The sequence below is a fragment of the Salmo trutta genome, chromosome 5, assembly GCF_901001165.1.
Source record: "Salmo trutta chromosome 5, fSalTru1.1, whole genome shotgun sequence".
NCBI lineage: Eukaryota > Metazoa > Chordata > Actinopteri > Salmoniformes > Salmonidae > Salmo > Salmo trutta.
The window spans coordinates 18,127,492-18,153,642 of record NC_042961.1 but is presented as its reverse complement, the minus strand read 5'-3'; the positions used below and the strand labels follow the sequence as shown (position 1 = coordinate 18,153,642).

The window sequence follows — 26,151 nt, the reverse complement described above, 5'->3', positions numbered from 1 at the left end:
AAATGGTGCTGGAATAGTGGAGGCAGCTCCTGTTTTCTTTTCGGCGGTAACTCTCTGTGGTTCTAAATCAATAGTTGTTTAGTGGTCCGAAAATGTCAGAAACATTAACTTGATTGACCATGCTGTAGGTCATGTAACTGTTTGTTACTGTACAAGCAATATGCTTTGTGAACTTCACCAGACAGAGGTTGCTCTCCGGTATTGTGATGAAACAAAGGTGTGGTTGAATTTATTCTGCCACTGTGTCTTCTTATTGTCTCGACCTTAGGCCTATATATCACGTTGTCAACGCATATGAACTAACAAGTTATAGAGTAAACAACGCAATTATCACAACACATACTGTAGGTTGTAAAATGGCTTTTTTCCCTGGCTTGGCTTCCTTAGCGATTTTACCCACGCATCACTACTGTCCATCATATCCCTTTGTGCCACTCACCCATGGCGGGTGTGGCTAATGTTTGCCGGCCCACCAGTTGGGCGGGGCCAAGGCCATCCAGGAAGTCACTGAACTGACTATCAACCCCCAGCCTCATCCCCGAGAAGATTAGACTGGAACACACACAAACACACTGGGGTTAGACTACTGAAGATCAGAATAACGTTAGACTGGATAAGCATTGAAGTGAGAATGACACTACCACTACAGTCAAAGAGAGAGTGAGGCTAGAGATACTGACTTCCCCTCAGAGCTGTAGCTGTTCATGCTGCCGTCAGTGGAGTCTCTGCTGGCCTGGCGGTTCATGGCAGAGCGGGGGTACTCTACAGCCATGCCCACCTCTGTACTCCGCTGGATCTGAATTTTGTTCTTTTTCTTGCCCTTCTTCTTAGTATCCACCACCACTGCTTTTTTTACACACAACAAATACAACAACAATACATTCATATTACCAACTGGTTTTTATATGGGTGCTGGATACGCTTGTGTATGGTGGGGCCTTGTTTGTATGGTATGTCTGTGTTACCTTTCTGGGAGGTGAGCTGTGAGGTGCTGCAGCTGCGTCTGGAGGGCAGGCCCACAATGGCCACCACCCGTTGGCTGAGGCTGGAGCGCCGCTTCTTGCCTCCGCCCAATGCTGTATCTGATTGGCTGCCGTCCGTGTGCTCAATGCCATAGATCTCACCGCTCACACTGGTGCTCTTCAACATGCTGCGGCCTGATGCACGCATCGCCTTGCTACACACACACACACACACACACGCACACACATGCACACCACACATACACACACAATTACACAGACAGACAGACAGACAGACAAATACATTTTGTAGTCTTTACTGCAACACACAGGTGCGTGTGTGTGCGTGTGTGTGTGGTTCTTTTTACTTGAAGCGTCCCCGGGGTCTCTCTGACTGGATGGATATGTAGCTGGTACTACTGATGCGGGAGGCACTGCTGGTGCGAGAGATGGCTGACACGTCGCTGACATCACTGTCTGAAGACTTGCGGGACACGTTCTCACAGCTGGTTCTCCTCTGGTCCTTATACAGCTAGAGAGAGAGGATTAGAGAGGGACAGAGGATGAGAAGATATATATACACATGTATTTCATGCCAATAAAGTTGACTGAATTTAATTATTTTGAATTGAGAGGGGGATAGAGGAGTGAGGGGTGAGAGAGAGGCAAGATGAATATGGAGAGATGGTCATAAATATGGGGAGTGAGAGAGAGACAGAGAGATGGAGAGAGGTCAGATGAGCTCCTAAAAAATATATATATTTAGAGTTAGATAAACTTGGATTTTTTTTGTCAGGAACATATACAGGATGCTACCCTCGACAACATAACCTTCACTCCAAATCAAAACTCAAAACCTACAACCTGATTTTGGACGGAATTACGGAATCACCTGGAAGGCTTACAACTACCAAAGAGTATTATTCCAACGCTATACAGCAAATGCTCTGGAAAACAACAGAAACTTGAAAACACCATCCAACCTGGAACTGAGTGAGTAATGTTTAGTCTGAAGCTATATTTTATCTCCAAAAGCCAAGAAGAAAAATACATTACATTACTTTATAAGGACTGAATGCTAAATTAAGGCTGCCAAGCTTGATACAACTTCAATTAGCACTGACGTGCCAAGGGAGAGGTGTCAAAGCCCTTTAGCCCAACAATGTCAGGAGAGTCGAACAGTCTACTCCAACCAAATGGAGAGGCCTTAGAAGCTGCCTCCCGCTGTTCAGAGGTAATTAAAATACAGTACCCTGTGTATGTAAAGAATGATAAGGCAAGAAAAGATCACAAAATGAAGGTCTTTATGGAAAATCAAGAGACACTTTTTGCTGACTATTATAAAAATGGGAACATCAGCAACCTCATCTTCCAATCAAACCATCCCCTGGCATGGCACAGTGCTATATTAGCACACTACCCCTCTGTTAACCTGTTGGGGCTAGGGGGCAGTATTTTCACGGCCGGATAAAAAACGTACCCGATATAAACTGGTTACTACTCTTGCCTAGAAATGAGAATATGCATATAATTAGTAGATTTGGATAGAAAACACCCTAAAGTTTCTAAAACTGTTTGAATGGTGTCTGTGAGTATAACAGAACTCATATGGCAGGCCAAAACCTGAGAAGATTCCATGCAGGAAGTGCCCTGTCTGACAATTTGTTGTCCTTCTGTTGCATCTCTATCAACATTACAACATCTGTGCTGTTACGTGACACTTTCTAAGGCTTCCATTGGCTCTCTAAAGCGTTCAGAAAGCGGAATGACGTGTCTCCTGTCTCTGGGCAAAGTACAGCAGCAGAGTTTGTAAGTGGCCTGCCTGGGGACAGTGAGACTGTAATGCGCATTCACGAGACTTCTCCAATTTTTTCTTTCAGTCTTTGAATGAATACAACGTTGTCCGGTTGGAATATTATCGCTATTTTACGAGAAAAATAGCATAAAAATGGATTTTAAACAGGGTTTGACATGCTTCTAAGTACGGTAATGGAATATTTAGACATTTTCTGTCACGAAATGCGCTCGCGCGTTACCCTTCGGATAGTGACCTGAACGCACAAACAAAACGGAGGTATTTGGATATAACTACGGATTATTTGGAACCAAAACAACATTTGTTGTTGAAGTAGAAGTCCTGGGAGTGCATTCTGACGAAGAACAGCAAAGGTAATCCGATTTTTCTAATAGTAATTCTGAGTTTAGGTTGCCCCAAACTTGGTGGGTGTCAAATTAGCTAGCCTGTGATGGCCGAGCTATGTACTCAGAATATTGTAAAATGTGCTTTCTCCGAAAAGCTATTTTAAAATCTGACATAGCGTTTGCATAAAGGAGTTCTGTATCTATAATTCTTAAAATAATTGTTATGTATTTTGTCAACGTTTATCATGAGTAATTTAGTAAATTCACTGGAAGTTTTCGGTGGGTATGCTAGTTCTGAACATCACATGCTAATGTAAAAAGCTGGTTTTTGATATAAATATGAACTTGATTGAACAAAACATGCATGTATTGTTAACATAATGTCCTAGGAGTGTCATCTGATGAAGATCATCAAAGGTTAGTGCTGCATTTAGCTGTGGTTTTGGTTTTTGTGACATATATGCTTGCTTTGAAAATGGCTGTGTGATTATTTTTGGCAGGGTACTCTCCTGACATAATCTAATATTTTGCTTTCGCTGTAAATCCTTTTTGAAATCGGACAACGTGGTTGGATTAACGAGAGTCTTATCTTTCAAATGGTGATGGTGTAAAATAGTCATTTGTTTGAGAAATTGAAGTTATAGCATTTTTGAGGTATTTGTATTTCACGCCACGCGATTCCACTGGCTGTTGACTAGGGTGGGACGCAAACGTCCCACTGGCCCAGAGAGGTTAAGAGGGGGGGTGTTAACGAGGGTTGGAAACTCAGGATACTAGACAACGAGGACTCTGAGTCAGCTAATATATATCTCTATAAGTCTGGAAGAGTATTGGTACAGGGCAACCCCAAACAGTTTCAGCTGGACTTTCACCTAATCAAAGAATTCGCCCAGCAGGAGAAGGTCTCCCTTGAGAAAGATACCCCCACCCCGAGCAGGTCAGACCAGACCTCTTCATTATATAACCCCACAGACGAGCAACCCCAAGCGGAAAGTCAACCTCCCAGCACAGAGTACTACTCCCTCATTGAAATGAAGGATACATTTACCCAGCTGGAGGTAAGGCAGGTGGAGCTGGAACAGCAGGTGATTACACTCCAGTCAGCACAGACCCAGACAACAGTCCAGCACAACAACACCCCCTTAACCAGACCCGGACAGCTGGAGGTGGAGAGAGACATATCGGCACTCTGGACTGTGGTGAGACAACTTCAACAATATAAAAAGCAAGAGCAGGAGAAGAACAGAGCACTAGAGGAGAGGATCAGACTTCTGGAGGAGAGGGTGAGGGGATGGCGTTTGACAGAGAACAACCCACTAGAGAGGTGGCCAACCCCGCAGAGAAGCCAGCAGAACAGCCCACCTCAGCTCCCGACAAAAGTCTCGTCACCAGAGCAGAACAGTCCTCAGACCCTGACCATAGCGTCGACATCACAGCGGAACAGACAAACGAAGCACCCCAAGCCCAGGGGATCTCACCCCATCTGAGCACCCCCCCTGTCAGCCACCCTGATAGCCCTCCTGACAACCCCCCCACACCCACTGAGGACATACACAAGACACAGATTGTACTCCTCATGGACTCAAATGGGAAATATATACAAGAAGAAAAACTAAACTCTGGTGTCCAAACACCCAGCACGCCCTAGACTTTCTGTCTGAGGACAAACTAGGTTCGCGCAGACACATAATAATACACACAGGCACAAACGACCTGAGAGCCCAGCAGGAAAGGATGGCCACAGCACTGAAGGGAGTGATAGAAAAAGATTATTCTACTTTCCCCCACCCTGCTACCACGAAAATACTTCCACCCTGCTACCATACAGCGGGTAAACGCAAGTATTTCCCGTGACTGAGCCTCAAAACCAAATGTTTTCCTGGCCCACCACTCCACCCTGGACTTGAACAGCCGCTATGACCAGGTCCACCTATACAAGGCAGCAGTGCCCACCTTCGCCGGACTCTAAAGGACATCGCTGTCAAACGCAGCCAGCTGTCAACACTTCACACAGGAGCAACAGATCAATAGACACCCCGCCCAGACCAGCGAGACACTCTTCCAGACCTGCGGGACCCCCCCCCCCCCCGGACCTACACATAGAGGACCCACGCCGAGAGGACCTACATCCAGACCACAGCACCACCAGCCACCTACACACCCCCACCACAACCAATCAACACCCCACCCAAGTCAACCATGCCCACACTCCATTTAGGTTCCCTCAGATCAGACCTATGCCCCTCCTGCCCACCCCATGCACCCCACCCCCGCAAAGAGGGCCTCAACATGGAAGTCACACATACTCCCAGGCCGTGAGCGGGCAAACAGACCCAACCCCCACTCTTACACTAGCCCAAGCCAATGGCATGTACCAGATGCTCAGAAAGCTCTGCTCACACTTACTGGCCTGAGGCCAAACCACATGACCAACAACATTGGACATTTTATGGAACACAAAGCCTTCACTATCTCATCCTGGAATATCCAAGACCTGAGGTCATCTGCCTTTGGCCTAAAGAGCAGGAACCTGGACTTCATCAAAGAAATCGGAAATACAGACATTGTCATCCTACAAGAAACCTGGTATAGAGGAGACGGACCCACTGGTTACCCTCTAGGTTACAGAGAGCTGGTAGTCCCATCCACCAAACTACCAGGTGTGAAACAGGGAAGGGACTCAAGGGGGAAAGCTAATTTGGTATTGAGCAGACCTAACTCACTCATTAAATTCATCAAAACAGGAACATTTTACATTTGGCTAGAAATTCAAAAGGAAATCATCTTAACAGAGAAATATGTCCTCCTGTGTTCTACCTGTATCCCCCCACTAGAATCCCATACTTTAATGAAGACAGCTTCTCCATCCTGGAGGCAGAAATCAATCATTTCCAGACCCAGGGACATGTACTAGTCTGTGGTGACCTAAATGCCAGAACCAGACAAGAACCTGACACCCCTTCACACAGGGGGACAAACACCTGCCTGGAGGTGACAGCATTCCCTCCCCCATATGCCCCCCTAGGCACAACTATGACAACATAACCAACAAAAACGGGTCACAACTACTGCAGCTCTGTCACACGCTGGGTATATACATAGTCAATGGTTGTCTTTGAAGGGACTTCTATGGTAGGTACACCTATAGCTCATCTCTTGGCAGTAGTACTGTAGACTACTTTATCACTGACCTCAACCCAGAGTCTCTCAGAGCGTTCACAGTCAGCCCACTGACACCCCTATCAGATCACAGCAAAATCACAGTCTACTTGAACAGAGCAATACTCCATCATGAGGCATCAAAGCCAAAGGAACTGAGTAATATTAAGAAATGCTATAGAGGGAAGGAATGTAGTTTGGAAACCTACCAAAAAACAATTAGGCAACAACAAATTCAATCCCTTTTAGACAACTTCCTGGACAAAACATTCCAGTGTAATAGTGAAGGTGTAAACTTGGCAGTAGAAAATCTTAACAGTATATTTGACCTCTCAGCTTCTCTATCAAATCTAAAAATCTCAAATAGAAAACCGAAGAAAATGAACAACAATGACAAATGGTTTGATGAAGAATGCAACAATCTAAGAAAGAAATTGAGAATCCTGTCCAACCAAAAACATAGAGACCCGGAAAACCTGAGTCTACGCCTTCACTATGGTGAATCACTAAAACAATACAGAAATACACTACGGAAAAAGAAGGAACAGCATGTCAGAAATCAGCTCAATGTAATTGAAAAATCCATAGACTCTAACCACTTCTGGGAAAATTGGAAAACACTAAACAAACAATAACACAAATAATTATCTATCCAAAAGGAAGAGTACAGGTAAACCACTTCTCCAATCTTTTTGGCTCTATAACGAAGAACAAACAGCAAAAACATATACATGATCAAATACAAATCTTAGAATCAACTATTAAAGACTACCAGAACCCACTGGATTCTCCAATTACCTTGAATGAACTATAGGACAAAATAAAAACCCCCCAACCCAAAAAGGCATGTGGTGTTGATGGTATCCTCAATGAAATGATCAAATATACAGACAACAAATTCCAATTGGCTATACTAAAACTCTTTTTCATCATCCTTAGCTCTGGCATCTTCCCCAATATTTGGAACCAAGGACTGACTGATCACTCCAATCCACAAAAGTGGAGACAAATTTGACCCCAATAACTACTGTGGGATATGCGTCAACAGCAACCTTGGGAACATCCTCTGCATTATCATTAACAGCAGACTCGTACATTTCCTAAGTGAAAGCAATGTACTGAGCAAATGTCAAATTGGCTTTTTACCAAATTATTTTGGCATGAGGGTCTGCTATACAAATTGATGGAAAATGGTGTTTGGGGAAAAACATAGGACATTATAAAATCCATGTACACAAACAACAGGTGTGCTGTTAAAATAGGCAAAAAACACACACATTTCTTCCCACAGGGCCGTTGGGTGAGACAGGGATGCAGCTTAAGCCCCACCCTATTCAACATATATATCAACAAATTGGCGAGGGCACTAGAAAAGTCTGCAGCACCCGGCCTCACCCTACTAGAATCTGAAGTCAAATGTCTACTGTTTGCTGATGATCTGGTGTTTCTGTCACCAATCAAGGAGGGCCTACAGCAGCACCTAGATCTTCTGCACAGATTCAGCTAGACCTGGGCCCTGACAGTAAATCTCAGTAAGACCAAAATAATGGTGTTCCAAAAAAGGTCCAGTCGCCAGGACCACAAATACAAATTCCATCTAGACACCGTTAGCCTAGAGCACACAAAAAGCGATACATACCTTGGCCTAAACATCAGCGCCACAGGTAACTTCCACAAAGCTGTGAACGATCTGAGAGACAAGGCAAGAAGGGCATTCTATGCCATCAAAAGGAACATAAAATTCGACATACCAATTAGGATCTGGCTAAAAATACTTGAATCAGTTATAGAACTCATTGCCCTTTATGGTTGTGAGGTCTGGGGTCTGCTCATCAACCAAGATTTCACAAAATGGGACAAACACTAAATTGAGACTCTGCATGCAGAATTCTGCAAAAATATCCTCAGTGTACAACGTAGAACACCAAATAATGCATGCAGAGCAGAATTAGGCTGATACCCGCTAATTATCAAAATCCAAAAAAGAGCTGTTCAATTCTACAACCACCTAAAAGGTAGCGATTTCCAAACCTTCCATAACAAAACCATCACCTACAGAGAGATGAACCTGGAGAAGAGTCCCCTAAGCAAGCTGGTCCTGGGGCTCTGTTCACAAACACAAACACAAACACACCCTACATAGCCCCAGGACAGCAACACAATTAGACCCAACCAAATCAGGAGAAAACAAAAAGATAATTACTTGACACATTGGAAAGAATCAACAACAAAAAATGAGAAAACTAGAATGCTATTTGGCCCTAAACAGAGAGTACACAGTGGCAGAATATCTGACCACTGTGACTGACTCAAACTTAAGGAAAGCTTTGACTATGTACAGACTCAGTGACCATAGCCATGCTATTGAGAAAGGCTGCCGTAGGCAGACCTGGCTCTCAAGAAAAGACAGGCTATGTGCACACTGCACACAAAAGGAGGTGGAAACTGAGCTGCACTTCCTAATCTCCTGCCCAATGTATGACCATATTAGAGACACATATTTCCCTCAGATTACACAGATCCACAAAGAATTTGAAAACAAACCCAATTTTGATAAACTCCCATATCTACTGGGTGAAATAACAGTGTGCCATCACAGCAGAAAGATTTGTGACCTGTTGCCACAAGAAAAGGTCAACCAATGAAGAACAAACACCATTGTAAATACAACCCACATTTATGCTTATTTATTTCCCCTTTTGTACTTTAACCATTTGTACATCGTTACAACACTATATATATTCAGTTGAAGTCGGAAGTTTACATACACTTAGGTTGGAGTCATTAAAACTTGTTTTTCAACCACTCCACAAATTTCTTGTTAACAAACTATAGTTTTGGCAAGTCGGTTAGGACATCTACTTTGTGCATGACACAATAATTTTTCCAACAATTGTTTACAGACAGATTATTTCACTTATAATTCACTGTATCACAATTCTAGTGGGTCAGAAGTTTACATACACTAAGTTGACTGTGCCTTTAAACAGCTTGGGAAATTCCAGAAAATTATGTCATGGTTTTAGAAGCTTCTGATAGGCTAATTGACATAATTTGAGTCAACTGGAGGTGTACGTGTGGATGTATTTCAAGGCCTACCTTCAAACACAGAGGCTCTTTGCTTGACATCATGGCAAAATCAAAAGAAATCAGCCAAGACCTCAGAAAAAAATTGTAGACCTCCACGTCTGGTTCATCCTTGGGTTCATCTGTACAAACAATAGTATGCAAGTATAAACATCATGGGACGATGCAGCCGTCATACCGCTCAGGAAGGAGACGCGTTCTGTCTCCTAGAGATGAATGTACTTTTGTGCGAAAAGTGCAAATCAATCCCAGAACAATAGCAAAAGACCTTGTGAAGTTGCTGGAGGAAACAGGTACAAAAGTATCTATATCCACAGTAAAACGAGTCCTATATCGACATAAACTGAAAGGCCGCTCAGCAAGGAAGAAGTCACTGCTCCAAAACCGCCATAAAAAAGCCAGACTATGGTTTGTAACTGCACATGGGAACAAAGATCGTACTTTTTGGAGAAATGTCCTCTGGTCTGATGAAACAAAAATAGAACTGTTTGGCCATAATGACCATCATTATGTTTGGAGAAAAAAGGGGGAGGCTTGCAAGCCGAAGAACACCATCCCAACCGTGAAGCACGGGGTGGCAGCATCATGTTGTGGGGGTGCTTTGCTGCAGGAGGGTCTGGTGTACTTCATAAATAGATGGCATCATGAGGAAGGAAAATTATGTGGATATTTTTATTTTTATTTCACCTTTATTTAACCAGGTAGCCAAGTTGAGAACAAGTTCTCATTTACAATTACGACCTGGCCAAGATAAAGCAAAGCAGTTTGACACATACAACAACACAGAGTTACACATGGAGTAAAACAAACATACAGTCAATAATACAGTAAAAAAATAGGTCTATATACAATGTGAGCAAATGAGGTGCGATAAGGGAAGTAAAGGCACAAAAAGGCCATGGTGGCGAAGTACATACAATATAGCAAGTAAAACACTGGAATGGTAGATTTGCAGTAGAAGAAAGTGCAAAGTAGGAATATAAATAATGGGGTGCAAAGGAGCAAAATAAATAAATAAATAAATACAGTAGGGGAAGAGGTAGTTGTTTGGGATAAATTATAGATGGGCTATGTACAGGTGCAGTAATCTGTGAGCTGCTCTGACAGCTGGTGCTTAAAGCTAGTGAGGGAAATAAGTGTTTCCAGTTTCAGAGACTTTTGTAGTTCGTTCCCAGTCATTGGCAGCAGAGAACTGGAAGGAGAGGCGGCCGAAGGAGGAATTGGCTTTGGGAGTGACCAGTGAGATATACCTGCTGGAGCGCGTGCTAAAGGTGGGTGCTGCTATGGTGACCAGCGAGCTGAGATAAGGGGGGACTTTACCTAGCAGGGTCTTGTAGATGACCTGGAGCCAGTGGGTTTGGCGACGAGTATGAAGCGAGGGCCATCCAACGAGAGCGTAGAGGTAGCAGTGGTGGGTAGTATATGGGGCTTTGGTGACAAAACAGATGGCACTGTGATAGACTGCATCCAATTTATTGAGTAGGGTATTGGAGGCTATTTTGTAAATGACATCGCTGAAGTCGAGGATCGGTAGGATGGTCAGATTTACGAGGGTATGTTTGGCAGCATGAGTGAAGGATGCTTTGTTGCAAAATAGGAAGCCAATTCTAGATTTAACTTTGGATTGGAGATGTTTGATGTGAGTCTGGAAGGAGAGTTTACAGTCTAACCAGACACCTAGGTATTTGTAGTTGTCCACATATTCTAAGTCAGAACCGTCCAGAGTAGTGATGCTGGACGGGCGGGCAGGTGCAGGCAGCGATCGGTTGAAGAGCATGCATTTAGTTTTACTTGTATTTAAGAGCAGTTGGAGGCCACGGAAGGAGAGTTGTATGGCATTGAAGCTCGTCTGGAGGGTTGTTAACACAGTGTCCAAAGAAGGGCCAGAAGTATACAGAATGGTGTCGTCTGCGTAGAGGTGGATCAGAGACTCACCAGCAGCAAGAGCGACATCATTGACGTATACAGAGAAGAGAGTCGGCCAAAGAATTGAACCCTGTGGCACCCCCATAGAGACTGCCAGAGGTCCGGACAACAGGCCCTCAGATTTGACACACTGAACTCTATCAGAGAAGTAGTTGGTGAACCAGGCGAGGCAATCATTAGAGAAACCAAGACTATTGGGTCTGCCGATGAGGATGTGGTGATTGACAGAGTCGAAAGCCTTGGCCAGGTCAATGAATACAGCTGCACAGTATTGTTTCTTATCAATGGCGGTTAAGATATCGTTTAGGACCTTGAGCGTGGCTGAGGTGCACCCATGACCAGCTCTGAAACCAGATTGCATAGCGGAGAAGGTGCGGTGGGATTCGAAATGGTCGGTAATCTGTTTGTTGACTTGGCTTTCGAAGACCTTAGAAAGGCAGGGTAGGATAGATATAGCTCTGTAGCAGTTTGGGTCAAGAGTGTCCCCCCCTTTGAAGAGGGGGATGACCGCAGCTACTTTCCAATCTTTGGAAATCTCAGACGACACGAAAGAGAGGTTGAACAGGCTAGTAATAGGGGTTGCAACAATTTCGGCAGATAATTTTAGAAAGAAAGGGTCCAGATTGTCTAGCCTGGCTGATTTGTAGGGGTCCAGATTTTGCAGCTCTTTCAGAACATCAGCTGACTGGATTCGGGAGAAGGAGAAATGGGGAAGGCTTGGGCGAGTTGCTGTGGGGGGTGCAGTGCTGCTGACCGGGGTAGGGGTAGCCAGGTGGAAAGCATGGCCAGCCGTAGAAAAATGCTTATTGAAATTGTCAATTATAGTGGATTTATCGGTGGTGACAGAGTTTCCTATCCTCAGTGCAGTGGGCAGCTGGGAGAAGGTGCTCTTATTCACCATGGACTTTACAGTGTCCCAGTACATTTTTGAGTTTGTGTTGCAGGAAGCAAATTTCTGCTTGAAAAAGCCAGCCTTGGCTTTTCTAACTGCCTGTGTATATTGGTTTCTAACTTCCCTGAAAAGTTGATATACTGAAGCAACATCTCAAGACATCAGTCAGGAAGTTAAAGCTTGGTCGCAAATGGGTATTCCAAGTGGACAATGACCCCAAGCATACTTCCAAAGTTGTGGCAAAATGGCTTAAGGACAACAAAGTCAAGGTATTAGAGTGGCCATCACAAAGCCCTGACCTCAATCCCATAGAACATTTTTGGGCAGAACTGAAAAAGCGTGTGCGAGCAAGGAGGTCTACAAACCTGACTCCGTTACACCAGCTCTGTCAGGAGGAATGGGCCAAAATTCACCCAACTTATTGTGGGAAGCTTGTGGAAGGCTACTCGAAACGTTTGACCCAAGTTAAACAATTTAAAGGCAATGCTACCAAATACTAATTGAGTGTATGTAAACTTCTGACCCACTGGGAATGTGATGAAAGAAATAAAAGCTGAAATGAATCATTCTCTCCACTAATACTCTGACATTTCACATTCTTAAAATAAAGTGGTGATCCTTGCTGACCTAAAACTGGGAATTTTTACTAGGATTAAATGTCAGGAATTAAGAAAAACTAAGTTTAAATGTATTTAGCTAAGGTGTATGTAAACTTCAGACTTCAACTGTACATAATATGACATTTATAATGTCTTTATTCTTTTGGAACTTCTGTGAGTGTAATGTTTACTGTTCATTTTTATTGTTTATTTCACTTTTGTATATTATCTACTCCACTTGCTTTGGCAATGTTAACATATGTTTCCCATGCCAATAAAGCCTCTTGAATTGAATTGAGAGGAATGAACGGACAGAGATATGGGGAGCAAGAGAGAGAGAGAGGGACAGAGGGAGACATACAAAGAGGGTTAGGGTTAGGGGCTGACCTCAAGTGACAGGTGACTGACCTCGCGTTTGCTCTTGAGCACCCTCTCCACATCCTTGCTGGAAGTGGACGGAGCAGCAGAACTCCTGTAGGAGTCCCTCTGCTGCACCTTCATCTGGAGCTGACGAACACGCTCTTCTGCTGCTAGGGCTAGACACATACACACATACAGGGAGGAATCAGCAAAAATATGCACACCCACACTCACATTTAATCACCACACAATCACAATTAATCACCACTCACCCACATTGAATCACCACACACCCACATTTAATCACCACACACACACACACACACACACACACACACACACACACACACACACACACACACACACACACACACACACACACACACACACACACACACACACACACACACACACACACACACACACACATATCACTCACTCACTCACTCACTCACTCACGTTTACAGACAAAATCAAGTCAAGAAAGCCACACACACACCTTGCTCTACGGGGCTGCTGCTCTTGTCTGGGACCTGTGGGAGTTGTCTGACCCTGCGAGCTGCTGACGAGGACATCACTGAGGAGGACAGAGACGCACCACCTTGGAGGTGGCCCCTGAGAGAGAGAGAGAGAGAGAGAGAGAGAGAGAGAGAGATGGAACGAGAGAGAGGATGAGAGAATGCACCCACTACTAGATTCACTGTTAGACACAGAGTTTTGACACATTGGAACTAAGAGCACGAGACAGAGTCAAGCTTGGTAGGAAAGTGAGGGGAAGTGTACTGCTGGTGGCTGGTGTGAGGTCTTGTAGCAAAAAGAGCTTGATACATTTAGACCGTGAAAAACGTAGACAATTAGCATTATTGAGTGTACAAAACATTAAGGACACCTTCCTAATATTGAGTGGCAACCCACCCTACCGCTTTTGTCTTGCCCATTCACCCTCTCAATGGCACACACAATCCATGTCTCAATTGTCTCAAGGTTTAAAAATCCTTCTTTAACCTGTCTCCTCCCGTTCATCTACATTGATTGAAGTGGATTTAACAAGTGACATCAATAAGGGATCATAGCTTTCACCTGGATTCACCTGGTCATCTATGTTACGTTCTTAATGTTTTGTACACTCAGTGTACACTTACACACAAACGCACACACACACACACACACACACACACACACACACACACACACACACACACACACACACACACACACACACACACACACACACACACACACACACACAACCCACCACACACTGGCCCATGCCTGGGGTACAATATCAAATAAATAGTGCATTATAGGCAGTGGAATCATGGAGGAAGGCAACAGCTCTTTCTCTCTCAGGCCGCTCCTCCAAGGGGACTGAGGTGAGGGGTCAGAGGTCAGCACCTGTATGGTTGGGGTGAGCCCGGGGCCAACTCTCGGAGGGTCCCCTTACCGAGCGGCCGCAGGGGAGGGGGCCGTCCTTGGGACCCTCTCAGGATGGAGGTGGGCTTTATTCTGGGGGCCGTAACACACACACCATACACACCACACACACCATACACACCATACGCAACACATACACCATACGCAACACACACACCACACACACCATACACACCGTGTGCACAAAGTCGCAGCATGCAAAAATGAAAGAAAAGAACAGAATAGAGGCAAAAAGGAAAAGATGAAAAAAAGGAAAAATGATGAAAAGAAGAAGCTTTGTCAAACATATTGAAATCAGCATACACAGTGTGAGAGACATCTCAGAAGAAAACATTGTTAAAGGTGCAGGTCAAACTACCTGATTCCATATTAGGAAAGACCCCACCTTGATACTGAACTGCCAATTACAAACGCAAGCTCATCTTGCCTCCATCTCAGCGAATCCTGACCCACGCATGCTTATGTTAGCAACCCCATGCTAACCGCTGTACTGCACTGCAGCCCAGTACAGTACATGTGTACGTGACTTAATCTGATAGATTATTCCAAAATCAACGTTTAAAATTGTGGCAATGTGGATGAACTGGTGGACAGAAAAGAGGGGGACCCCCACTAGAGGTAAAAGTCACCATTTGGTACAGATTTAGGATCAGTTTACCCCAAACAAATCCTAAACTCAATTATTGTGGGGGAAAACTGATCGTAGATCAGTGTCTAAAGGGAACTTCATCCTAGACTGGGAATTTGTGGGAGGGGACAGACTATGATGGCAGGATGAATCTCGCAATGAGATTCACATGCTCGACTCAAACTTTAATTTCAATTCTGTACTGATGTGAATGGGAGATTTTATGAAAGTTTGAGGATTGGGCCAGAAGTGATGATGTTGAAAAACAAAAATCAGGGTATATGTTATGGTTGGCCCCCTTACCTGTCGTTGTCAGGGAGCTTCTTGCCCAGAGTGTGACAGGTGGATGAGTCCAGGCTCCGAGTTTGCCTGGGAGATGGGAGATGAGTGGAAAACAGAAAGAAACGGATGGAGGGATGAATAAATAAACGGAGAGAGTATGGGACAGGGGTAAACAGCTAGGGTAAGTGAGAGAAGTCTGATTTTCTATTCGTAATAAAACGTCTAGCCTTATGCTCTACAGAAGACAAGCCAGTTAGGCGATTGATTTGATTAAGTTGTCAATACACATCAATGGAATATGGAGTATGGAACAATGATCATGAAGAAGCATCACATATGTAACCATTGAACAAGTAATGTGTGTGTTTGTATGTATGTGTGTGTGTACCTCTTCTTTGCACTGAGGTGGTTAACTGTCTCCTGTCTAGGTACTAGAGGTTCCATCATCCACTTGCTTCATACACACCACAAACACGAGGGTGATTAGATGACATGATGAGAAACACACACACACACAAACAGACACAAACAGACACACACACACACACACACCCACAACACTTACATAGATATAAACTCAACTTTAATCCTGAATTATGTTGAATTTGTTATGAATATGAAAGACACACATTATCGATAATGATAAAAGCTCAGTTGGCCAATGCAGTAGACAGACAAAAACATCTGAACTCCTTATCAATTCCTAGACTAAAAAAGCAAAATAGCTCAGCGATTCTAAAGGAGAAGTTAGAGGCTGCTAAAACTACAAGCCACAGGGATTCTAAAGAACAAACGCAAGACACTAGTCCATACTATGCCAAAAGACCCTGTACATAGTCCCATAGAGAAAAATGATCGATTGCGATACGTTTAGGGTTAGAAGTTAGCTAATTATTAGTGTTTGCATTTGGGTTTAGTACAGTTTTGGGGGTTAGGGTTGGGGTCAGCTGCTAACAGGGGGGATGGGGGGTGGGGGTGGGAGCGGTGGGGAAGGGGTACCTGTCGTCTTCTGGGGAGGCGTGTTGGATTAGAATCCTGGGGCTGGCGGGGCGTCTGCGGGGCAGAGACTGGGAGCAGCTGAGACCCAGCAGCACCCCCGGTGGACACACAGAGAAACACATGCATCATGGATCACCTGCACTCTCATAGGGGCTGTATCGAGTTCATGGGTCTATCATATCTCTGAGTCTCAGTTTAAGGCTGTTACCCCAAAAATGCACAGATCATTTCAGACTCCTCCCACAAAAAAGGACCCTCCCTTTAAGGCATCTCATAAAGTAGCTATGTACAAACAGTCACTCCAGCAGACTCTACAAAGAGAACAGATTACTACAGATACTGCACTAATTTGCACTAGCACTATACCAATCCTTTTACACAAACCTTAAGAGTGTACTTAGAACTACATCCACCACACCGTCCTCAACAAACTCACACTCTCACACACACACACACAGGTGGTAGATTGTCTGAGGCTGGATGCAGGCAGTGTACAGGTCAGTGGGCTGGTACCTTTGGGGATCTGGTGAAGGAACACTATGGTTCCTTTCTGGGTTCAGACAGTTGGTGCTAGCACTCCTAGTCTTAACCCTGTCCAAAGAGGTATGTAGATCACTAGCTCAATAACATGCCATCCAATGCAGGAGCGGAGAGGAGCGGACACAGAACAAAGAAGAGGAAAATGGAAAAGAAAGAGATGTTAGGTTCCTAAATCATAAAGGACATGCTAGTTTGAACGTTGTTTTAAGTGATTAGACGATTGATTGGAGTCAATACAAGTCATTCAGTTTTGGGGAGTAGTGAACTATATGTATTTCAATTAGTAACTTAACTGCATTGACAGTTGTATTTGAACTAAATTCCAATCTTGGTAGTGTTTTCAGTAGTTAAATACTTTATTACCATGTAGTGGTGTAGCTAACTACTGGAAGTACACACTACTCTTTTTGCAAAAATAAAATATTGGTGGTAGACAAGAATTTCCTTTTTTGTTGTTGTTAGCATTAGACCTGCCAAATTCTCACTTGAAACATAGTTTTTAGTCCATGACATTTCAGATTTAAATATGATACTTTTTCGCAGTTAACTACTTTTTCATAGAAACTTACTTAGTAAGTTAAGTAGACTATATTTTCATAAGGCTAGCTTTAGTGTAACTTTTAGAGTGAGAAGTAACTGGTAGCTTGGAAAAAATATATTTCCAGAGTAACTTCCCCAACACTGAAGACATTGTCAGGTAGTGAGATAGCCAGGTTGTCATGGAGACCTGTTCTCCGGTTGTCAGAAGAGTTCGTGAACATGGTATGAGGAGGTCATTGAGGGCTGAAGGTGTGTGTGTCTTACCTAATGGTGATCTCATCTGTAAACCTGAGAACACGCTGTGTGAAAGAGCTGCGTATTGCCGTGACAACGCTGGAACGCACCATTGAGCTAGTCTTTAGACATGCAGGCAGTGTGGAACTTTACTCAAGACAATGAAAAGAGTAACATATAAAAAGCATGCAATAAACAGACAACAAAAACCAACTTAACATCAAACAAACAGAGGCCAAGAGTGGGAAAGGATGTGGTAGCCTACAACTATGGACAATACTCATATGGGCAAGATAACTGTTTTTGGAGCGCAAACTGGACTACTTTCAATTCTTGCTCCAAGTCAATTGATGGAATTCATCCCAAAAAATACGGAAGATAAACATCAGTAAGACCAGGATACAGTCGGGTGCATATGATGTAGTTATACGAGGTCAACTCAAGGGATATTACCTCCTGAACATAAAACTACAGAAGTATCAACACTGACGGCGGTACAAAGTTAGGAGGGGGGCCATTTTCGAACACAACCTCGCTCTCTTCCTCCACGTACCTGTAAATGTCCTCGTGGATGCCATTGACTAAGAGAGGCATCTTAGGGGGTAGTGTGGTACTGTGTCTAGAAGAGCCCCTGGGGTGAGTCGTGTGACGTATGTGTGCATGCAGGAGACGTAGATAGAAAACGGGGAAGGAGGAAGATGGATTAACAGAATGTAAACATGGTTCCTAAAATACTACTAAAGAAAGACAGGAGAGCAGCATGCCAGCTGAGTGCATGTATGTCAGGCTTTTCCAGCCTCTACCAGCCATACTTTACCACTTACCTATGTGGGTGGGCTCACTGGGACAGTATTGCACCTTTGTCCAATATGCTGGATCTTTTACATTTTTACAGACACTCTTATCCAGAGCGACTTACAGCAGCAATTAGGGTTAAGTGCCTTGCTCAAGGGCACATCGACAAATGTTTCACCTAGCTGGTTCCAAGACAGCAACCTTTGGGTTACTGGCCCAACGCTCTTAACAGCTAGACTACCTGCCATCCAGTAACGAACTGAACTAAAGTGGCCTCTAATGTTGGAGGAACATTATTTCGGCCATGAATGGACCAGAATAGCTACATGACGCTAACTGAATAACTAGCAGCCCCTCAGGCATTGGCCAGGGTCAGCAGAGGCTATGTGCGGTCAGTAGTGGACAGTCCCAGTGTTGATGTCTGGGTGGGTGTGTGTTGCGTCACTGTCACACAGGACAGGATGGACACACTGAAATGTCCATCACTCTCTCACACACATTATGACAGAATAAGACGCATTTAGGAGATTGAGTGAAGTCATCAAGAAATATACATCCGTCTTTATGCAGCGCCAATATTCATGTATAAAAAAGCTTAGGATAAAGGTTGATAAGGCTAGTGCGAAAGAGGATGATGATCATATATAATACTACTACTACTAATAATAATATTACAATATCAAATAAAACATGTGATGACACCTGTTTACCTTTCAGTGTGTAGGCATTCTGCACTTTTGCCCCGCATTGACTGGTGGATCAGGATGACCTCACTGTAGTTACCATGGGGATGGATGACACATGAGGAAGTAAACAATGAAGCCAAACCAGAGGACAGAGAAAGAACAGCGATACAAAGCTGAGCCAGCGGAGAACAATGGGACAGGTAGAAGTTACCCCTAACCATAGATCTAGGATCAGATGATTCTACCCCATTTCCCAACCCTAACCATTACAGGGGATGAACAAATCTGACCCTGTATCAGTGGTTAGGGGAAACTTCTACCTACTCCGATGACAGCAACTCTTGTCTCATGGCAATAACGTAATCGAGTCTGAATCAACAAACAACAGAGACCAAACAAGCAAGTGGCCAGCCATATCCAAACATAGTCCCCACAATTCATTATACTGAATCACAGAAAGACAGAGAGAAGAAGACAAAGGAAGAAATTAAACCGAAGGTACTGTCTGAACTGAAAGAGATGGCAGGGAGAGGGAATCCATGGCTACCTGATTGTACACACACACACACACACACACACACACACACACACACACACACACACACACACACACACACACACACACACACACACACACACACACACCACACACACAGAAACACACCTGTCATCTACATAGTCCTGCTCCTGGTAGTGTCCTCTGGTAGAGTCGTAGTAGCGGGTGGGAGAACGAGACCTCCTACTATGGTGGATCTCATCATCCAAACTCCTGATACAGAGGGGAGAGATATGGAGATATGGAACAGGGAGAGAGTTGGAAAGAGATAAGGGGGGAGAACAAGGCTTTTAGCTGTGGTAACACTGTACAAGTTGGCTGTGTTGGCAGTGATAATAGTAAAAGCAATATTCTCAGCGCTACTTGTTCTGGTTCACGAAAATGGCAAAACAAAAAGTGGTCCTTCAAGTTTTCTCCTCCCTCTCCTCCCCCTTTTTCTTCATCAACACCCCTTCTCCCCCCTCTCCTCTCCTCTCACCTCTGGGTGGGCACATTGGCGGGTCGTGATCGCCCCCTGCCCTGTTCCTCTCTGTGAGGAGAGACAGATCGAGAGCGATGCTGGGGTGTCCTCTTCTGCTCCGGCACCTCCAGAGTAGTGGCGTGGGGATCCTTCTGCTGCCTCCCCCTCTCCCGCGAACCCCTCTCGGCAGCTACACACACCCACAGGGGGAGAGAAGATGTGTTCATAAAAGCAAACATACATACGATATATTGTCCCAAACTGGCACAATTGCAGGCAAGTTGACATTTATTGTCATGAATCTTGCCCTGGAGGCAGAACTGAGAGATTTTTGAAATTGTCTATATCGTAAAACTTCATTATATTTTTTTTGTAATATCTCAGTAATATCTCTCACACACACACACACACACACACACACACACACACACACACACACACACACACACACACACACACACACACACACACACACACACAATAGGGTAAGTAGACCACATAGATAACAAAGAGATATATTGTGAACACACATCGCCCCCGTCTGTGACTTACGCTGCAGCTTCTTGCTGGGTGTGTCTGTATTTCTGCGGGGCATGTAAGGGGATGGCCAGGGCAGGGGGATAGACGACACGTCGTGGGTCTGCAGCTTGTACCAGTGAGGCTTGTCATCCAACGGGGCTGTCTCCAGCTCTATTAGGATCTAGACATACGTAACCAATATAAACAGGATCAAACAGTTACACACAAGGCCAATGACAGCAATTCATCCACTCCTAGATGCACAATTGAAAGCATCCTGTCGGGCTGTATCACCGCCTGGTTCGGCAACTGCACCGCACGCAACCACAGGGCTCTCCAGAGGGTGGTGCGGTCTGCCCAAAACATCACCGGGGGCACACTGCCTGCCCTTCAGGACACCTACAGCACCCGATGTCACAGGAAAGCCAGAAAGATCATCAAGGACATCAACCACCCGAGCCATGGCCTGTTCACCCCACTATCATCCAGAAGGCGAGGTCAGTACAGGTGCATCAAAGCTGGGACCTAGAGACTGAAAAACAGCTTCTACCTCAAAGCCATCAGACCGTTAATTAGCCATCACTAGCCGGCTACCACCCGGTTACATAACCCTGCACCTTATAGGCTGCTGCCCTATGTACATAGACATAGAATCACTGGTCACTTTAATAATGGAACACTAGTCAGTTTAATAATGTTTACATAATGCTTTACACATTTCATATGCACAGTGCATTCAGAAAGTATTCAGACCGCTTGATTTTTTTTCCACATTGTGTTGCGTTACATCATTTTTAAATGGAAGAAGTTTGGAACCACCAAGACTCTTCCTAGAGCTGGCTGCCTGGCCAAACTGAGCAATCGGGGGAGAAGGGCTTGGTCAGGGAGGTGACCAAGAACCTGATGGTCACTCTGACAGAGCTCCAGAGTTTATCTGTGGAGATCGGAGAACCGTCTAGAAGGACAACCATCTCTGCAGAACTCCACCAATCAGGCCTTTGTGATAGAGTGGCCAGACGGAAGCCAGTAAAATGTGTCTTTCAGTAAAAGGCACATGACAGCCCGCTTGGAGTTTGCCAATAGGCACCTAAAGACTCTCAGACCATGAGACCTGAAAATAGCTGTTCAGCGACGCTCCCCATCCAACGTGACAGAGCATGTAAGGGTCTGCAGAAAAGAATGGGAGAAACTCCCCAAATACAGGTGTGCCAAGCTTGTAGCGTCATACCCAAGAAGACACGAGGTTGTAATCGCTGCCAAAGGTGCTTCAACAAAGTACTGAGTTAAAGGTCTGAATACTGATGTAAATGCCATATTCCAGTTTTTTATTGTTATCACATTTGCAAAAATGTCTAAAAACCTGTTTTTGCTTTGTCATTATGGGGTATTGTGTGTAGATTGATGAGGGGAAAAAACGATTTAATCCATTTTAGAATAAGGCTGTAATGTAACAAAATGTAGAAAAAGTCAAGGGGTCTGAATACTTTCTGAATGCACTGTAAGTGTATTCTACTGTATTTTAGTCAATACCATTTCGGCATTGCTCATCCTAATATTTATATATTTCTTAATTCCATTATTTTACTTTTAGATGTGTGTGTATTGTTGTCAATCGTTAGATACTACTGCACTGTTGGAGCTAGGAACACAAGCATTTCGCTACATCTGCTAAATATGTCTATGTAACCAATAATATTTGATTTGATTCCTGTGTGTGTCTGTGTGTCTGTCTGTGTGTGTGTGTCAGTACCTCTCCCATGAACATGCTATTCTCGTCAGGTAAGCGAGGCTGGTCCCACACGGTCAGCTCTAGCATGTGTTGGCGGAAGTCTCTGCGGTGGATGTGGGAGTACACAAACGTCTGGTTCCACTTTGGCTCTCCGGTCTTCTTCACTGTCTTAGTCCTCCGCTTGCTCTTATCGCTACGCAGCACGCACGCACCCACACACACACGCACGCACGCACGCACGCACGCACACACACACACACACACACACGCACGCACGCACGCACACACACACACACACACACACACACACACACACACACACACACACACACAGACACACACACACACACACACACACACACACACACACACACACACACACACACACACACACACACACACACACACACACACACACACACCAAATCAAATGAGCATTTATTTGTCACATACACAGTTTACAGCAGGTATAAACGGCGCAGCGAAATGCTTACTTGCAAGCTCCCTCAAGAATGCGCGCACACACACACACACACACACACACACACACACACACACACACACACACACACACACACACACACACACACACACAGAGGAGTTAACATTTGTTGTTGGTTTCTTCCTGTCTACAGACTCTTTTATGTGAAAGTCTGTTAGTGATAGACCTTGTTACCGTACCTTCGGTCTGGCAGGAAGTACATTTTGACGTAGGGGTTTCTGGGTCGCCCGTCCGGGCGGGGAGGCAGCTCTGTAGCCTGTACCACGTTCACAATCAGCTGGTGTCCCACCTTATCATACCACAGCTTGACCTGAACACACACATGGATACACACACACACACACATACATGATCAGTAGGAGCCAATCTTAAAGTCCCATCTTAAATGGCATGATGTAGGCTACAGACTATATAGAATTATAAACTGGGTGGTTCGAGCCTGAATGCTTATTGGCTGACAGCCGTGGTATATCAGACCGTATACCACGAGTATGACAAAACATTTATTTTTACTGCTCTAATTATATTGGTAACCAGTTTATAGTAGCAATAAGGTACCTCGGGAGTTTGTGGTATGTGGTACCGCCCTTAGCGGTGGTATATTGGGCGTATACCACACCCCTTCGGGCCTTATTGCTTAAATATATCACAACCCCAAATATCTGCACTGATGATACATGACAATCCTTTGGTATGGACTCACTAAAAGTTGTCCGGGCAGTACCTGAAAACACACACACAAACACACACACACACATACAGAAACACACACACACACACACACAATGGAAATGATCACCATAAACCAGATTACTAACACATACAAATGCATAATAATCCCAAATGTTTGAGTGCGTACACACGCACGCGCACGCACATGCACACACACACACACACAGCTGTTGGTGTATACTCACTGCAAGCTGTCCAGGCATTTGCTGTGGGTGGTCTCTAAGTGTACTGGGGCTGGTGGGGGACATGACCGATATAGATGGCCGCTCCATCTTCTGGGACTCAAATGAACTGGAACCTGCTGTGAGGGCAGAAATAAGACAAGACGCATCTCGCCCAGTTAAACCCCTAACAACTAGGTTTGACAAGAAAGAGAGATACAGTGTAGCAGAGAGACAGAGAGAGAGAGAGAGAGAGAGCTAAAGAGAGAGAGAGAGAGAGAAAGGGAGAGAGAAAGGGAGAGAAAGGGAGAGAGAGAGAGAGAGAGAGAGAGACCAGAGGAGATACCTACTAGATTCTAATGGAGGGTGGGACGTGTCTGGGATTCTTGGGATATCACTGTAATCAACCAAAGAGACATATCAGTCAAAAGTCACACTACAATCTGACAGGACAGTATAACACAAGTCCACAGACACCATTGTTAAGCGTTGCCTTGACTGCAACATATTGGTAGGTAAAAACAGAAGGGAAGAGTAGGGTCAATGTAAAAGGACTAGGATAAATAAACAAAAATGTTACAACCCAGTATACATTTTTACAATCCCTCATTGCGTCTACTAATTTGGGCATTCCTCAGCTCTACGGTCACAGGGGGTGGGGTGGGGTGGGGGTGGGGGGGGGGGGGGCTTGGGTAATTTGGGTTGGAAGGGGACTCTAATACTGTAGCTTTACTTACTGATAGACTTTATACACCCTTCGCAAGTGTTTGGAAATAAATATTTTTTTTTTAGGAAGGAGCAAGACAAGTCAGAAAGAGACAACTGTTCAAAATGTATGTACAGTACCAGTCAAAAGTTTGGACACACCTACTCAAGAGAGAACGCCAAGAGATTGCAAGGCTGTCATCAAGGCAAAGGAAGGCTACTTTAAAATGCATTTTAGTTTAACACTTTTTTTAGTTACAACATGATTCCACATGTGTAAATTCATAGTTTTGATGTGTTCCCTTGAATAAGTAGGTGTGTCAAAACTTTTGACTGGTACTGTATGTGAATGGAGTGTGTGAACAATGAAACTCAATTCAATTAAGACCAATTCTGTTTCATCCCCTTCTCCTTCAAAGTGCACTCATTCACTCGACCTTAAAAAAATGTAAAGCATCGGATTGATGTTTTGAATAGTTTGAAGCGAGTTTCCACCCTAATTCTTACACCAGTACATTCCTTGTAAATCCACGAGGGAGAAGTGTATGAACATACAATTTGGAAAGAAAGGGGGGGGAACTAAATTGGCTAAGGACTAACCTAAGCATTATCTCACCAGTACTAAATACACAGACTTGATCAGAGAGTATCTATCAGGGTTCACCGTCTTTTCATCAAAGGTAAGAGTCTCTTATTCCTGACTTACCCAATGGGCCGGGACACCACTAGTTCCACTTGAGGTTCTGCTTGGGAATTGAGAATGATATTATAAACTTCTTTCTGGGTTGCTCTTGGCAACATCTTGCCGTTCCACTGCAGAACCTCATCCCCTGAAAATACACAATGACCTGTCATTCTTCAAAACCTACACGCATACACACGCGTGTACTTACACAAACCAGAGGAGGCTGGTGGGATGAGCTTTAGGAGGACGGGCTCATTGTAATGGCTGGAATGGAATAAAATAAATGGAACCGTATTGAACACATCAAGCGTATGGAAACCACTCGTTTGACTTTGTTCCATTTATTCCATTCTAGCCATTACAATGAGCCCATCCTCCTATAGCTCCTCCCACCAGCCTCCACTGACACACACACACACCACACACACACCCTCTTTGCATACCTGCTCGAAGGTGTCCCACGATGTCGGCCAGACTGCCCTTCTTGACTACAGTGATGAAGGCTCCCAGTCTGCCCGCCTCTGTGACCCTTCCCCCAACCACCTGAGAAAACACATGCGCACATACACACACACACACACACACATAGTCATGTACACACACACACACACAAAAACAGTCTAGCCACAGTGTGGTTGTGTCTGGTGAGAGCGCTGACCTTTAGCCCCAGCGGTGCCCCGGCCTCTTTGGGCATAGCACTCCTCTTGCTCAGGGTGATTCGGCCAATTAGGTGGTCACCCTCTTTGGACGGCTGCCATGTCACCGGATGCTGTGAACAACACACTGGTTCAATCAGCAGCCTGGGAGCAAGCACATTACCCCCTCTTTCCCTCTGTC

The 26,151-nt window shown here is 44.5% G+C and overlaps 1 protein-coding gene across 14 annotated transcripts in view; it reads right to left on the bottom strand.

The window, feature by feature from the left end:
* The window catches only part of rims1a (regulating synaptic membrane exocytosis 1a), a 73,011-nt gene that overhangs the window by 5,375 nt on the left and 41,485 nt on the right, over nt 1–26,151 (bottom strand). For 3 of the 14 annotated variants that reach the window (XM_029752769.1, XM_029752772.1, XM_029752773.1), the window contains 24 exons: nt 25,973–26,083; nt 25,758–25,857; nt 25,336–25,459; nt 24,275–24,321; nt 23,949–24,073; nt 23,735–23,755; nt 23,211–23,341; nt 22,551–22,722; nt 20,834–20,981; nt 20,300–20,471; nt 19,930–20,034; nt 19,290–19,352; nt 18,338–18,415; nt 17,815–17,931; nt 16,984–17,085; nt 16,471–16,548; nt 15,860–15,925; nt 15,493–15,558; nt 13,627–13,742; nt 13,155–13,303; nt 1,331–1,494; nt 966–1,177; nt 681–846; nt 440–552 (listed from right to left, as the gene is read on the bottom strand). In XM_029752769.1, the coding sequence (XP_029608629.1) occupies nt 440–552; nt 681–846; nt 966–1,177; nt 1,331–1,494; nt 13,155–13,303; nt 13,627–13,742; nt 15,493–15,558; nt 15,860–15,925; nt 16,471–16,548; nt 16,984–17,085; nt 17,815–17,931; nt 18,338–18,415; nt 19,290–19,352; nt 19,930–20,034; nt 20,300–20,471; nt 20,834–20,981; nt 22,551–22,722; nt 23,211–23,341; nt 23,735–23,755; nt 23,949–24,073; nt 24,275–24,321; nt 25,336–25,459; nt 25,758–25,857; nt 25,973–26,083 (2,746 nt within the window). The remainder of the gene's footprint in view (nt 1–439; nt 553–680; nt 847–965; nt 1,178–1,330; nt 1,495–13,154; nt 13,304–13,626; nt 13,743–15,492; nt 15,559–15,859; nt 15,926–16,470; nt 16,549–16,983; nt 17,086–17,814; nt 17,932–18,337; nt 18,416–19,289; nt 19,353–19,929; nt 20,035–20,299; nt 20,472–20,833; nt 20,982–22,550; nt 22,723–23,210; nt 23,342–23,734; nt 23,756–23,948; nt 24,074–24,274; nt 24,322–25,335; nt 25,460–25,757; nt 25,858–25,972; nt 26,084–26,151) is intronic. The other 11 variants (XM_029752770.1, XM_029752774.1, XM_029752771.1 and 8 more) reach the window with 11 other exon arrangements.